The sequence below is a fragment of the Lissotriton vulgaris genome, chromosome 4_1 (assembly GCF_964263255.1).
Source record: "Lissotriton vulgaris chromosome 4_1, aLisVul1.2, whole genome shotgun sequence".
Lineage (NCBI taxonomy): Eukaryota > Metazoa > Chordata > Amphibia > Caudata > Salamandridae > Lissotriton > Lissotriton vulgaris.
In genome coordinates this window covers 198,509,222-198,523,772 of record NC_141691.1, presented here as the reverse complement: position 1 = coordinate 198,523,772, position 14,551 = coordinate 198,509,222, and the positions used below count along the sequence as shown (strand labels likewise).

At 41.9% G+C, this 14,551-nt stretch overlaps 1 protein-coding gene across 1 annotated transcript in view; it reads right to left on the bottom strand.

Annotated features, from left to right (window-relative positions):
* The window catches only part of TENM1 (teneurin transmembrane protein 1), a 1,327,579-nt gene that overhangs the window by 94,856 nt on the left and 1,218,172 nt on the right, over positions 1-14,551 (bottom strand). Inside the window, exon 27 of the mRNA XM_086918499.1 lies at positions 10,458-10,693. Coding sequence (XP_086774625.1) covers positions 10,458-10,693 — 236 coding nt within the window. The remainder of the gene's footprint in view (positions 1-10,457; positions 10,694-14,551) is intronic.

The following is a 14,551-nucleotide window of genomic DNA, read 5'->3' as shown; positions in this document are numbered from 1 at the left end:
TCTATGGGCCAGGAGGCCCATAGGAATGAAGGGGGAATTTGCGATTAGCAATTTGCTAATCGCAAATTAGGAATATTTTCAAGGGTGCAGGGGTTTCTCAAGAACACCCTGCTGCACCAATGAAAATGACATTTGGGGGCATATGGCGCACATACATGCCCTAAGGGCATGTATGAGCTTCATATGGCACATTTGTTTTTTTTGGAAAAAGCTTTTTTAAAAGAATTCGCAACTTACCACCAATTTGCGAATCCTTAATGGCATTTTTGGAATATTTTTTTCTATGATACATTGCATTTAAGGAATCGCAAAATTTGCGATTCCTTAAGTGCAATCGCAAAATAAGGACTAGCAAATTTTGCGATTCCTTATTTTGCATCAAACATGTTACATACATACCATTTAGCTAATTAGCATTCGCAAAGGCCGAAATTCGCAGAATGTCGGCCTTTGCAAATGCTAATTAGCTTGATACATATGGCCCTAAGCTTCCGAGTTGCTCTTATGGCACACAGCAAAGAATGACTGTGATGGCAGACTAGGCTGAACGGTGGCTGTTATGCTGTCATTGTTATCAGGAAAATCATCTAAGGAAAACTTAGCAAAATATAGGGCATAACGCAGACATTTGCTATGCTCAGAAAATTCACATTATGAATAAGATGAGCAGCGAATTGGTCAGGTCAAGCTCAGACATGTGTCTTCCTGCCGAAGTGACCTTTTAGTGATAATGAAACCGTCTCTGATTACACAAATGACAAGTAACCAGAGGTGCGACCAGTAACTAGGGGGACGGGAGTCAGGGGTGTGATTCACCTACTGATCAGATAGCGGAACACAAATGTGCACATGGAAAACCAAACCCAGCGGTTGAGCCTTCTCCTGCATCGCTGTAAAGTGTGGAGTGACCTGCGGATACACATAAGAGCCTCCTTTTCACGTCTTGAGTTCTGGTGAAGCCCAAAGCCTTGGAGTTATTAGTGGGTCCACTAGGCCCTGAGTGTGGCTAAGCTCACACCTGCTCAGCGCCAGGATACTCCCGCCCCCGTGATAGCGTGCACTACAAATCTGCATAATACCATTACATTGGCAGGTTCAACCATCATAATCTGAAGCGAGGCGGCATTCACAGGCAACACTTTCATATTTGTACTCGCGGTGCGCTGTCTTGACATGCCTCATTGGCTGGCTCATGCATATGTTATAGCCGCAGAATATATATGGCCATATTTTCTCTTTGCATTAAAAAGTTTCTCAGCAGGTCTTTGTGGGAATGCAGAGGGTACATTAATACTTTACCACCAATTCAAGGGAGGTGGCAGGACCAGTCCTAGTGCTGGTGGCACCCTAAATGACAATTTGTTAAGGAGAACCCCCTGCCCAAGAGCTCCGTCACTGCGGATTCCCCCATTACCACTCTCGACCAGTGAGCCTCATCTCTCCATAGCCCCTTTCCCACATGCATCTTATTTGTTTTAAAGCACTGGTTGGTATTGTCTTTACTAATAAGAATGTACTTTTATGCAAACAAACCCTTTTCATCTATATTAGGAATACATAATGAAAAACTGGGGAAAAACATAACGCTCTAACGTGACATTTCATAAGTCACTGTGCTATTTTAGGATTGTAACTTATGAGCTGCAATCAACAAAAGGATCTCTGTGACAAATTTAACAACGAACTGAGCTATCCACATAAAATACAGTTCTGTGATCAGCATTGTACACATTTATATTAAACATTCATATTACATCTCTCCACTACTTCATGATGAGCCACTCCTCCACTAGACAAAACTCCAATCTCAGAATAGTTCTCTTAACATTTTTATTATTGCCTGTAAACTGCTGGACACACAAGGAACACTGCAGCAGGTGGTAGTAAACCCATACGTTATTTCTAAACACAGCACCCCCAAACCCAAGAAAGCCACTTTTACAACCAGTACCAGCCTGTGTGTGGGTGTCACCACCTTACCTTATGATCCTTTTGTGAAAGTACCTTAAGGGTGACTTATAAATATTTTTAAAGTTTGGTTTAGGCCTGCCAAAGGCTTATCTAAATAGGACTAAATGGCAGTTTAAATCTGAACTATAACCTGCAATGGTAGGCCTGAGACAGATTTCACAGTGCTGCTTTAGTGGGTGGTACAATGAGTGCTGTAACCCACTGGCAGAACATCATTACAGCCCCTGGATACATGTGGTAACATTTACTGGGGGCTTATGAATTAATTCAATGTGCCAATTAGGGGTTTACCAATTTTATGATACTTGGAAGGGAGAGCACAATCACTTTACCACTGGTTAGCAGGAGTAAAACATGCTAAGTCTTAAGGCCAACAAACACAGCTACAGAACAAATAGGGGAGTGAAGGCAAACAATCTGAGGGAATACCATACAGAAGTGGTAGTAAAAAAGTTTAGAAGAAGGGGTAGCCCACAGATCAACTTAATCACTAAGGAGGCAAACCTTTATAGTTTATGCTAATGGTAGAAAACCAACCAGCTTGTCATTGAGGGTGGGCTGATTTCAAGAAGTGCAAACACTACACAATTTGACTACAGCAGAGATGGCATGTTTTGAAACAAAGCAAATGCCTATAAGACGCTTGGGCAGGAAGACTTGGATACGGTCATTAGCCTTCATTATAAGGAGATATTCATTCTGAGAGGTATATTTAAAAGTTCCTTTGTGTTGCTCTTGCATCATAGAATGTGGTGCAACAGCGACGCAACTTTAAAATGAGATTTATGAAGCCACCCAAGGTCACCTTGCTTGGCCCTGAGTTGCTTCATAAACCACAAGTAATGCAGCACAACACAAATTGTTGCGCTGCATTATTCTGCACCGGGGAGACAATTCCATGGGTGTTGCATGAGTGTTCCCACAAAACATCCATGGATTTTGATGCATTCCTAAATTTGCCAAAAGTGATACACCTGGGAATGCACTAAAAACCTACACTTCTTCAGCTGAGGCATAATAAGGAGAAATATCTTTATTACTCCTGTTTCTCTTCCTTTTTCTATGTGTGCTGCATTTATCAGCACACATAGAAAGAGGAAAACGCCTCAGGGGATTGTTTTTGTGCGGGAGAGGGCTCATCTTGCATAAAAACAATCCTCCTTACAAAGCAGGCACTCTTGCAACATGGTGCCAGGGTGATTGCGTTGGCGCTAGGCCACCAAATGGGCACCATCGAAGGAGAAAAGGCAGGAATGCGCCGTTTTCAATGAAATACGACGCACTCCTGCTCTTTTCCTGCCATACAGTGCAGCACAAGTCACCTTTCTGTGCTGCCCTGCGTGAGATGGCCGTAAATATGGCCCTAAGTACCTTTCTCTGGCACCACTTACATAGGTTTAGGGGGGTTGATATACTTGTCCCCCTACAAGTTTCAACCCAGTAAGAATCTTGCAATCAAGTGGTACCACTTTCCTAATGTAGGTGGGATGGGAATCATCACTAGGCTGTACTGTATGGAAACACAACTTCTGAGCACACGTCTCATTAACATCTCCCCCATACATAGATACTGGACTTGACCACCACTCGGGACTCCCTTGTGGTGAAAGCTACAGTCAACAGAAGAAACTCTGGTAACTGAGACTGATTTCAATGCCAAAAGGAGATAGATAATAGGAAATGAACACGCTTCATACAATAAGACGCACTGAACATGCCATGGAATAGCAAAACATAATATAGACGCAATTCTTCTACCTTCAAACAACAGGAGGAAGCTTACCAGAACACATGCAAAGATGAGATTCTCAAAATTCCTATGTGAAGCAGTACTGTAAATTAAGTCGAAAACATGCAATAATCATGATGTGAGCGTGCATCTCAAATCTAAGGCTGCTGGCCCAAATAAAAATACTACCACTACTGACAATAATCATAATCTTAATAGCTCACATTATCATATCTGGCTCCTTATCACTACTGCACAAAATTAATTTTTGAGTGAACCAGCGAGGTGAAGAATACATTGCAACAGAAAAACAAACTATTCCATTGAGCCTTGTTAGAAATGATCCAGCAATTTTATGCATGAACTGTTAGCACTTAACTTCTTGCTGTGCTGATGTGGTGTGAACTTAGAAGTAGAACATTTTGTAATTTGAAAGCCTGTTATGCATATCTGACCAGCACAGGCCATTTCCATCTGATTTGTTTGGACATTTGCTTCATTTTAACTGTGTAGTCTGTCGATAAAGAAACATGTTCAAACACTGCTGAAAAACACACAACATCCTTTTAAAGTACTCTGGTTTTCCAATTTCTAAGTGTTACTGTTGCATGTGAATTTCTCCTTTTGAGGTCACATTTAACCAATCCAGTAAGATAGGACCCAATTCACAATGTTTATTTTCTTTCCAAGTAGACTTTCTAAACAAAAAAGCAGTATATGAATGTGTATACCACAATACAATATAACTATCCACCTGTACCAAAGAAAACACGATTTGGACAATTTTCTGAAAGAAACAATGACCCAACACATAAATGAACAATTGTTCCACGCATTTACACCCGGACCACCGAAATTTGCTCATCTCCATTGAGATTGCCTACATTCGATTCCGCAAGGAATTTAAAATTTGGCTATTTGACCATTAGTAGTATTTTTTTTCTTCTTCTGTCTTTCTGCTTAAGAGGAGTCCACGCAGGTGCCATGAGACCCCTGGGTGATATGTGCGCTCAATAAATATCCATGACTTGACTTTACTTAGTCGGTCCTATTCAAAAGTCTGACAGCCACGACAATTGAAATTTCCTGATCCTCTTTATCATAATCAAGTTCACTGATATTCCCTGATCTTTATTGAATTACAAGGTATCATCCACACCAAGACCACTGAAATTTCCATATCTTCATTTACAAACTCTGTGTGAAAAATCTACCACTTTTCCGGATTCCCATCTGAAGTAAAATGTCATATCAGGGACCGGACAGGCAAACATCCTAGCAGGTTGCCAAGCAAAAAGCTATTGAAGCCCACATACATGCATGTGTTTCGCAGAGCCTTTCCAACCCTTAGATCTTAGTCTCTTGAAGAGGTATTTGAAGGCGTTTGCTATAATGGGAAAGATTTAGATATGTCCAATGTTTCCTGGAGTTTTTAGGGAGTGTGTTTCCACAGTAGGTAGTATATTTTCTCTCTGGATAGTTTTGCTTTCAGACATTTTTTATGTGTCCTCCAGTAGTTTGTCTGACAACCTACTGAAGCATACACAGAAACAAAACAAATTCTCACAAAGGGTGTTGATGGTGTCATTCTATCTTGATAGTTAAAAGGCACATAGACATAACTTAAAATTAGCATGTGAAGCTGAAAAAAAAGGCCTCATTTTATTCTATATTAAATAGTTTAAACCAAGCAAAATTATACCTGATTCTACGCTTTCATGAAAGTAAAACCATGAGAACACCAGAACTCTAAGACTTAAGTCTATATTAGGAGTTTAGACTAGGCACAGGTTTCTGCATTTATGTGAATCAACCCCTCTAGTTCTTTGTCCTCATTCTTAAAATGTTTTATGAGTCTTTGAATATACTTTTACACAAGTGCCAAATTAATGTATTATAATTTAATTACCCATGTGTTAGACCTGTCATCCTTAGGTTGGGCTTGCCTTCACGTTTTGCTGTATCTTTGTGTTGGCCGTAGGACTCTGAGCACTTTGCCACTTCTGACCTGTGATAAAGGCTAGACTCTTCTCCCCTAAACATAGTGACATTAGTATATACCTGAACAGCATATTTAGTTTCCTTATAAGTCCCCTGTAAAGTGGTATACCATATAACCATGGCCTGCAATATACATGCTACTAGTGTGCTTGTAGCACTGGTTGTGTCAGCCACCATAGTAGGCTTTCAAACCTGTCTCGGGCTTGCCATTTCAAGGACTTTGTGTGCAGTTAACTACCTCTTCGGATTGGCATTTAAAACCACTTGACAAGCATTAAACTTGCCTTTTATTAGACATAGGTCATCCCCTAAGGAAGGCCCTAGGCAGCTCTAAGCACAGAGTAAAAGGTAGGACATGTACTTTTAAGTTTTACATGTCCTATTAGTGACAAACAGCTACCTTAGTTTTTTACTACTTTGAGGCCTTCTCCTCTTATAGGCTAGCTCTGAGAATTCCTTAAAAAACACTTTAAAGATGTAATTCCTCATTAGAAAGGAGTAGCTAAATCATCGTTGGAATGGTAATGATAAATCTTCTTTAGTGGTAAAGGTGGATTTGACATTACTATTTTAGAAATGACACTTTTAGAAAGTGGACATTTCTCTAGTCTAAACTTTGATCTGTGTGCCTGCAGCCTGTCTCCAAAACACGTCTGGTCTGGGTGACAGCTACACTTTGTGCATTCCCTCTGGACAGTTGCACACACACAGGAAGGTGAGGCTCATCTGCATTCTGAGCACTCATCTTAATTAATCTGCATTCTGATGGACCTTCCTAGGCAGGGAGAAAGTATAGGGGCTAACACTTACACTTCAATAGGTAGTGTTCTGTCCACACACAAAGCACTGATGTACCTCCCTCAGATCGTCTGGGTTGAAAGGGATCTTTGTAGTGTTCGAAGAGCTCCATTGAAGTCACCCGCTGCTACATCAAAGGCACTTTAGGATGTAAGCACTGGGGCTCTGACCCTACTAAAACAGTACACTATTGGACCTGGGAAGAACTCTGCTTGATTAAAGACTGCTGTGCCACAAGGATTGTCAATTTCCCTTGACTGGCTGTTCTGAGGAACTGCTTCTCTGCTTTGTCGAGCTGCCCAGCTGCCTGCTGATCTCTGCCCTACTGTGGACAAATACTGGACCCATCTCACTTGAACTCAGAGTAACTCCAAGGGCTTGTTGGCTTGCCTCCTGTTTTCTGAAGTCTCAGGAACACAAACGACTTCCTGAAATCTTGCTGGTGCTGCCGGACTCTGCCATATGTGAGTCCTACCTTTGACTGCGGTGACCACTCTAGTCCTTGGCCTCAGAAGTGGGTTCTGTAACTGATTTATGCAAAAACTGATGTATCCCCCAACTGCATGAGAAATGTATTGGCCTTTGACGCTGATGCATTGGCTACTTGATGACAGAGGATCCACAGCCACCGTGGCTTGACACCAACATATTACATTCACGTCAACGGAGCTCAACGTTTATGAGGACCCCCCTTTGCGCCAGCTCAATGACGATGCAGAAAGCTCTTAACATCGACTCTTGCTCCAGCCAAGGCATTTCTTCAGAGTGTCCTTTTCTGGGTCCTGTAACCAGCCTGCCCTTCATCAGACTGAACTTTGGATTTGTACCTGTCCCTCGCGATCGCAAGTAACCTTTTAATTACTAGTGACTTCTAAGCACTCTTTTTGCATTTATTCTTTGAAAAATTATGTCTCAACTACTACTGATTAGATATTTGGCATACAGATTTGGAGACCTTTGTTCATTAGACTTGGCGCCCTCCTGGAAAAACAAGCATCAAACAAAGACATGTCGTTTATGTGGCTATCACATTGAAACTTTGAGCCACTTGCTGTGTGTCTGTGAAACTGTGAAATCAGAAAGAAGGAAGCTGCTGAGAACTGTTTTTAATGATTTAAACATCCGCACCTGCAGACAGGCGGCGACAAGTTGGCTGGGTGCCGCATCAAACATTTTAATATGCAGGGGGGTAAAATTTATGATAGCTGTAGAAAGCTTACTTATAAACGAGGGCAAAGACTGAAGGCTTGGTGCCACAAAGGAAGTATGTGGAATTTTAAGAACTGAAAAAGTTTTAAATGAAATGTGTTTTATATGCTTTATGGTTTGTGAAAACCAAATAAAGTTATTTTTGACTGACTGACTGACTGACTGATTAGATATTTGTTGTTTAGGTCTTGTTTTACTCAGATAAGTATTCTCTATTTTTTCTAAACCTGTGTGGAGTCTTTTTGTGGTGTTTTCATTGGGTTACTGTGTGTGTCTGGTGCATAATATACTTCACATTGCCTCCTAAGTTAAGCCTGCTCTGTGCCAAGCTACCAGAGGGTGAACAATGGTTATTTTAAAGTTTGTATCTTGCTTACCCTAAATAAGATTGTGGTCCCTACTTGGGCAGGATGCAAACCTCCGCCAACTAGAGACCCAGTTTCTAACACCCTACCTATATTGTCAAATGCCCAAAGTTGGCTTAGAACACCTAAGTCCAACTTAGCTGCACAAAACACTGAGGAGTGTTCACACCTGACAAAGCCTGATTCAATTAATCTGTCAATGTTTGCACCCATAGATAAACTTTATTACCAAATCAAATCCACCAATTCGGGGAATTTTCCCACAGTATTAGGTTTAGGGGTAGGGACAGAGTCTTGGGTGTACCCTTGAAGGGCAAAATATGGCCTTTAAATAGAGAGGGAATTCAAAGTTGAAACGAGTCCTCACAATACTGAGCAAGGATGTGCCTGAAGGAAATTTTTCTCTGACTGGGTCAACTAGTCAGACTCCATCCTCATAGCAGTGGGCAGTCACTTGTTGTCTAAAATGTAAGGAGTTGCATGCTACCCACTCACTCAAAGCACTTCAGTGCCTTGCCAGAAGTACTACACAATACATAAGCACAATTGCAAAAAAATGCAAACGCAAATTTGCGGGTATTCAAAAATGTTCTCAGTTATTTTCCAACCCAATTTATTATACACTTGTTAGACTCAGGATCCCTGGTTGGCTGAGGTAGGTACCTTAGGCCAAGTAGGGACCTGCATTGCAACGTCAGGAAAAGGAAGGTCACCTTCTTAGATACCCCTGCTCACCCCCTCGGTAGCTTGGCATGAGCAGCCAGGCTTATCTTCAAGGCAAATGTGTAAAGTACTCGCAACCACGCTCACAATAATCCAATGATGACACCACAAGTAGACTCCACACGAGTTTTATAAAACAAGTATAAACTTTATGTAAAAAGATATACGATAAGACCACACAATATAAAACCAACATATGAGGTAGTGTAATATTTCTCCTGGCCGGTTGTTGGGCCAGCCAGCCCTTGTAATTTCTGGCGATGTCAATGAGCACTTCTAAACATTTTCCTGTACTCCTAATATCATGTCGTACAGTTCGTAATGCCAGAATCAGGCACTTTTGTAATGCAAAAATACTGTAAAGCCTTACATGGCAATCAGACACTCTGTAATGAAAAGAATGCAATGTGTAACGGTCTGGATTCTCAATCACTGGGCAGTAGATGAGCCAATTGTTTTATAGCAGCAACCCAGGCCTCTTCACCTCTTAGGGCTTCTCCTCCCCTACACTCCCGATGCAGGTCAGCCTGTTGCTATCTCGCCTCCTCCCCAGGGTGAAGACATTCCCCAGATCCTATTGCTTTCAAATCCAGACAGTCAATCCACAGTCAGGAAGAGACACACAGAAATGTTAGAGCACAAAAACTCAGCCACTTCCAAAGGAGTGGCTTCTGAACACACAATGCAAAAACCACCTTCATAAAAAGATGTGTTATTACATTGTGAGTTCAGGCAAACTAACTTCACCTTTCCATCTTAAGCCTTTGGGAAGATACGCTGGAAAACATATTACACAGCCTTCCCATTCTATCCGATTGGCAAGAAGGACTTTCAACAGTGAAAAATGAAAACTGAGATTTTTATTTCACTGTAAGGACATAACACACACCTTAGTACATGTCCTACCTTTCACATGCACTGCACCCTGTCCAAGGGGTACCCTAGACCTACCATAGGGGTGTCTGATGTGCTAGAAAGGGAAGGGTAAGGTCTGGCAAGTGAATGCACTTGACAGAACAACATGGCAGTTTAACAAATTGCGCGCAGGCCCTGCAATGGCAGGCCTGAGTTTCCTTTTTAAGGCTACTTGTGTTGGAGGCACAAATAGTGCAGTTGCATTACCAGCCCTGGCACACATAGTGCACTTTACTAGGGACTTCACTTAGTAAGGCAAACATACCAATCATGGACAACCAATTACCATTTAACTTTATACAGGGAAAATTTGCACGTTGACACTGTTCAGCAGTGGCAAAGTGTCCAAAGCATCTAAGTTGGCAGCACCATGTCAGAAAAAAAGGTCTGGGGAAAGTAAAAAGTTTAGGGACTTTAGCCAAGAAGGGCCAACTCCTACAGCACTTTTACCAAAGTAAAGCTGGTGGAAGTGTGTAAATTGAGTAAAAACAAATCTCGCTGTCCGAGGTGGGGTTTCTCCACCAGAGCCAGTCCTAAGTAATCGGTTACCTGTAGCTCTTTAATTGTCTCCAGTTCTCCTACCAACAAGACACCACATTCATTTGGGTCTGAATTGCGATTAATACAAATGTTTTGCTTTCAAGTGATCCACTACATTTTGCATTTCCTACAAGTACATAAATATATTTAGAAACTGTTGTCAGTGAACATCGATTGGCCATGTGGCTGACAGAAGGTATCCTCACCTTTAAGCGGCGCTCAAATGCAGAAATACTGCCTCTGCTCTGCTCCCTCCGCTGCCTCCATTCGATGAGGCTCGGGTTGTGTTCACCGGGCAGTGAGATGTTGCACTTCCCCAAAGTAGGGCTAACAACACCGGCCAGAATGTGAGGTTCCGTATTCAGGCTTATGTCCATTCCACTGGCAAAGGTGACTCGTAAGGACCCATCCGGGTTCACTCGGTAGATGTTTAGAGTGTTCTCTGCCAATAAAGCAAACAGGAGAAGTTAGACCACTGTACAAGATACATGACTGCATCAGGAAGGCATGTGGTGGACTACAAACCATCATTTATGTACAAAGGGACAGTGACCCTAACTTGGTAAAAAATAATGCCACACTTTTATGGCACATAAGTTTTGCCTTACATGATGAATATTGGGACCTACTCACAAAGGCACTTTGGAGTATGTAAAGTTGTCCTACATGCCTTTGTTAATTAGGCTCAAACATCTAAAAATGGGAATATTTAGGGGACAGTCCTATAGATTCTAAAAATAGAAAGGACTGTGCCTGCTTGCCCGTTTGATAAGAGGGAGTTGGATGTTTCAGAGCCTGATTCTAGACATGTCAGAGTACTTGAAAGAGCACCCCTGTAGTACTACTCTCCATACTCATTAACCTTTTGTGAATTGCCTCTGTGTGTCTAGAAGTGTGTTAAATGAATGCTACAGAATGAATGTTGGTGGTAAACTCAGTCACTGCTTTGTAGACATTGTCATCAGTGTGACAGCAAGACCTAGTAATCGAGATCCTCATCATGTGTGGAGGTCATTCTGGTTCTAGCCAAATTTGGATTACTGTAAATTTTGTGGGTCCGATTCACAAAGGGCCTCTGCACTCGTGGCGGTGGCCCCGGAGTTCGGATGGAGGCCTCACTCATAGGGCGACCTCTGTAATGAGAAACTGCAGTTTGTAGGTCCTGCCATGGGTGAACCCACCATGAGTGCTGAGGCCCTTTGTGAACCAGACCTAAAGCCTTCAAGCTTTTACCCGGACACATGACCACGTGAAAATCAGGTGGAATTTATCTGGAGACAAGTCTTCTGAATGAGGGTAAATTCTGTGGAAATACCAATTCCCCTTGTCATGGAATTGATTTTCACGAGAACCTTGTTTAAAGTAAGGTATACAGTATTAGTCTGGACAGGCTATATGGAGCTAACTATTCTTATCTTTCTATACATCCATGCACATTATTGTTAATGAGGATGGGGACAGTAACCTGACACGGCTTGTGGTCTTGTTTCAGATGTTATTCCTTGGTTAGGTCACTTACATACCACTAGAAACTGGGTGTTCTATATTAATATATTAGTTCTTTATTAATAAGTAAATAAATACATGAATGAAAAAGAAGTAGGCTTTCTTCATATTCACTTCCCTCCAGGCTCTAGGATTGCCCTACCCCACTAATGTCTTTTTGGCTGATTTCCAATAATCAATTAATGTATAACGCAACCAAAATATGTGTGACATCTAGGTATATCCTTTTACATTTGAAACATAGAATGGGGCAGATTCCTCAAAAATGTTTATTTTCACTGCTGTATGAACACAATGCTTTTACGTAGTGAATATAATTGTCGAACATGTGTTTGTCTCCCACATGAACTGCTGCTACGCTTATATTTTAAATCAAAAACATTTAGCCTATTCCTGCTCCATGTATGGGTCAGTACACTTTTACAGATTAAATGAAGAATTGTTTACAAAGATAGAAATAGAAGTGGGATCCTGGAGAGCCGACCCCAGAGAGCGCCCCCCTGGCGGTTGTGTAACAGTGGCATTTTCTTGTTTAATCATTCTGTGCCTCTGCTTGCGGACAAAAAACAATCGTGCCTGCAACGTAGGCACCCTTGCAACATGGTGCAAAGGTTCCTACAATGACGATAGGCTGCCAAATGGGCACCAGCACTGGCAGAAAGGACAGAAATGCATTGTATCGCTTAAATACAGTAGATTCCTGCCCTTTCACTTTGGGGTAGGTGCCTTGCCGCACTGCCCTAACCCAACATGCCATAAATGAGGCCGTCAATATACAGCTTAGTATGGCATCTGTTTCGCTGGGATGTTAGCAGCCAAGCTATGGCTATTGGGTTATTAAAATACATTTTGACAATCCTGCAGATATTTCCATCTTTATTTTCAAAATAGCAAAAAAAAGAGGCAGAATGTTAGTTTACGTTTCATTTTGTCAATTGGCCAAGAACTGTAGGTACCACTTGAATAAATCCTATTTTCGTTTATAAATGATCAAATCAATTAACACCTTAATTGGCTAATTACAGATGTAAATAGCCTCTGGGTATGCAAACCACTTTGGGAATGTGTCCTCCTCTGCCGGTAGCAGGCTGGGCACACTAAACGGTGTAGCCATCCAAAGCAGGCACCAATCTGTTGAACTTGAAGGATGAAGAACACAGCTTTCTCGGAATCAATTTAAATACTAAACAGAGTTTCAGGTATAAACACAATTTGTCCATTTCATGGTAAAGAGAGCTTCTAGATTGCACTTTCCATCAATTTTGTGTGTTTAAATCTTCAACAAATTGATTATAAAAAAGGTGACTTGAGTACATTATTTTGGTAGATTACTCTGGTAAGAGCAATAGCATGACATCAATACTGTTCTCATTGCGAGATTCCTATTTTACGATAATTTTTATTGTATTCATTTTTTTATTTTAGTAGTTTACAAAGAGATATTTTTGCTTTTTGTTTATGGCAGAGTACTGAGGGAGAAGACAAATGTCCAGAATCATTAGTGCAAGTGGAGCGTTTGAGACCAATGAGTTAAGGTGGGGGTCTGTGTCCAATATTCTTCAGTTCCAATCCTTATTCTGTACTGATTCAGTTTAAAGCTTAAATAAATTTAAATAACCCAGGTTAGGATAAGGTGGGTTGCAAACGAGTTTTACTGGGGAGGCTTCTCAGCTACGGCGGAGGAGCGTCGCCCCACTGCTTTAAAGCAGTGCAAAGGAAAAAATAAAATGATAATAACGGAACATTGTTATAATTTTATTTTTAGTATTGCAGTCTCTGCAAAATTAGGGCAGGGCTGAGCACCCTTGACCCAGAGGGAAGAGGAGTGGTATCTGCTGCACCTAAAGTGCGCATTACTGTTTGGCGGGCCGTCTCGTGCCGGCCAGTCATGCGCACTTTGCATGTTCTCCACCCAGGCTGTATTCCAGCTTGGGTGAAGAACTTGCTCAAGCTCCCACTTCCTCTCTGAGTGCCAACCAGGGTGCTGGGACCAATCACGACTCAGCAGGGTTATGATTAGCTAGGGGAGTCTGAAAGCCCGGGTGCTTCCTGTTCCTGTTTCCTGCAGCGGAGAGGCGGTGACTGGCGATGGCGATCAGCAGGTAAGTTTTCTTTTTTCTTTATTTCCTAAGCCCCCACCCCCTGCCACCATCCCCTGCCAGCTGCCACTGGAGGTTTGCCCATTTAGACTCCCTGAATGTTTCCCATTTCACAACCTGGTTTTTGGACTTTTACTGTGAGCACATATCACTGGCTGAGCCTCACTCATGATAAACTCATGGTAAATCGCCTCTGAGTGCAAACCACCAGTGACCACCTTTTAGATAGGGCCAGTGCTGCACAGCTAGGGTAAGAGGCTGGTTACACATGAGCCCAAACGTGTGCCCACTGCATGTGTGAGACCACCATCTTGCACAGCCCATTATCTGCATACAGGTAACCTGTCACAGTGGGGACTCTTTCAAGTTTGGTACTGACAATGGGTGGGCCTTATAATGTGAGTGGCATTCCTTGTGTAGGTCGGTAGTGCTTCCTGTAGGTCTGTTGTGCATAACCTGTAGTACACATTATAGGCAACTGCTGCAATTAAGTAGAGATTCATTCCACTTAAGACTACAGAGTCCAACAAGGTATCAATCTAAGGGTTAACATGCATCTGAGGTGTAGATTTATAGTCCCTGACATCATATCTATAATCCTTATTGCACTTTTAAAAATTGTAATATTTTCCTAGTTCAGCTCGTAATCATACTCTAGGCCTTTGTCCCTACCTAGTGGGCCAAGTTAATTATTC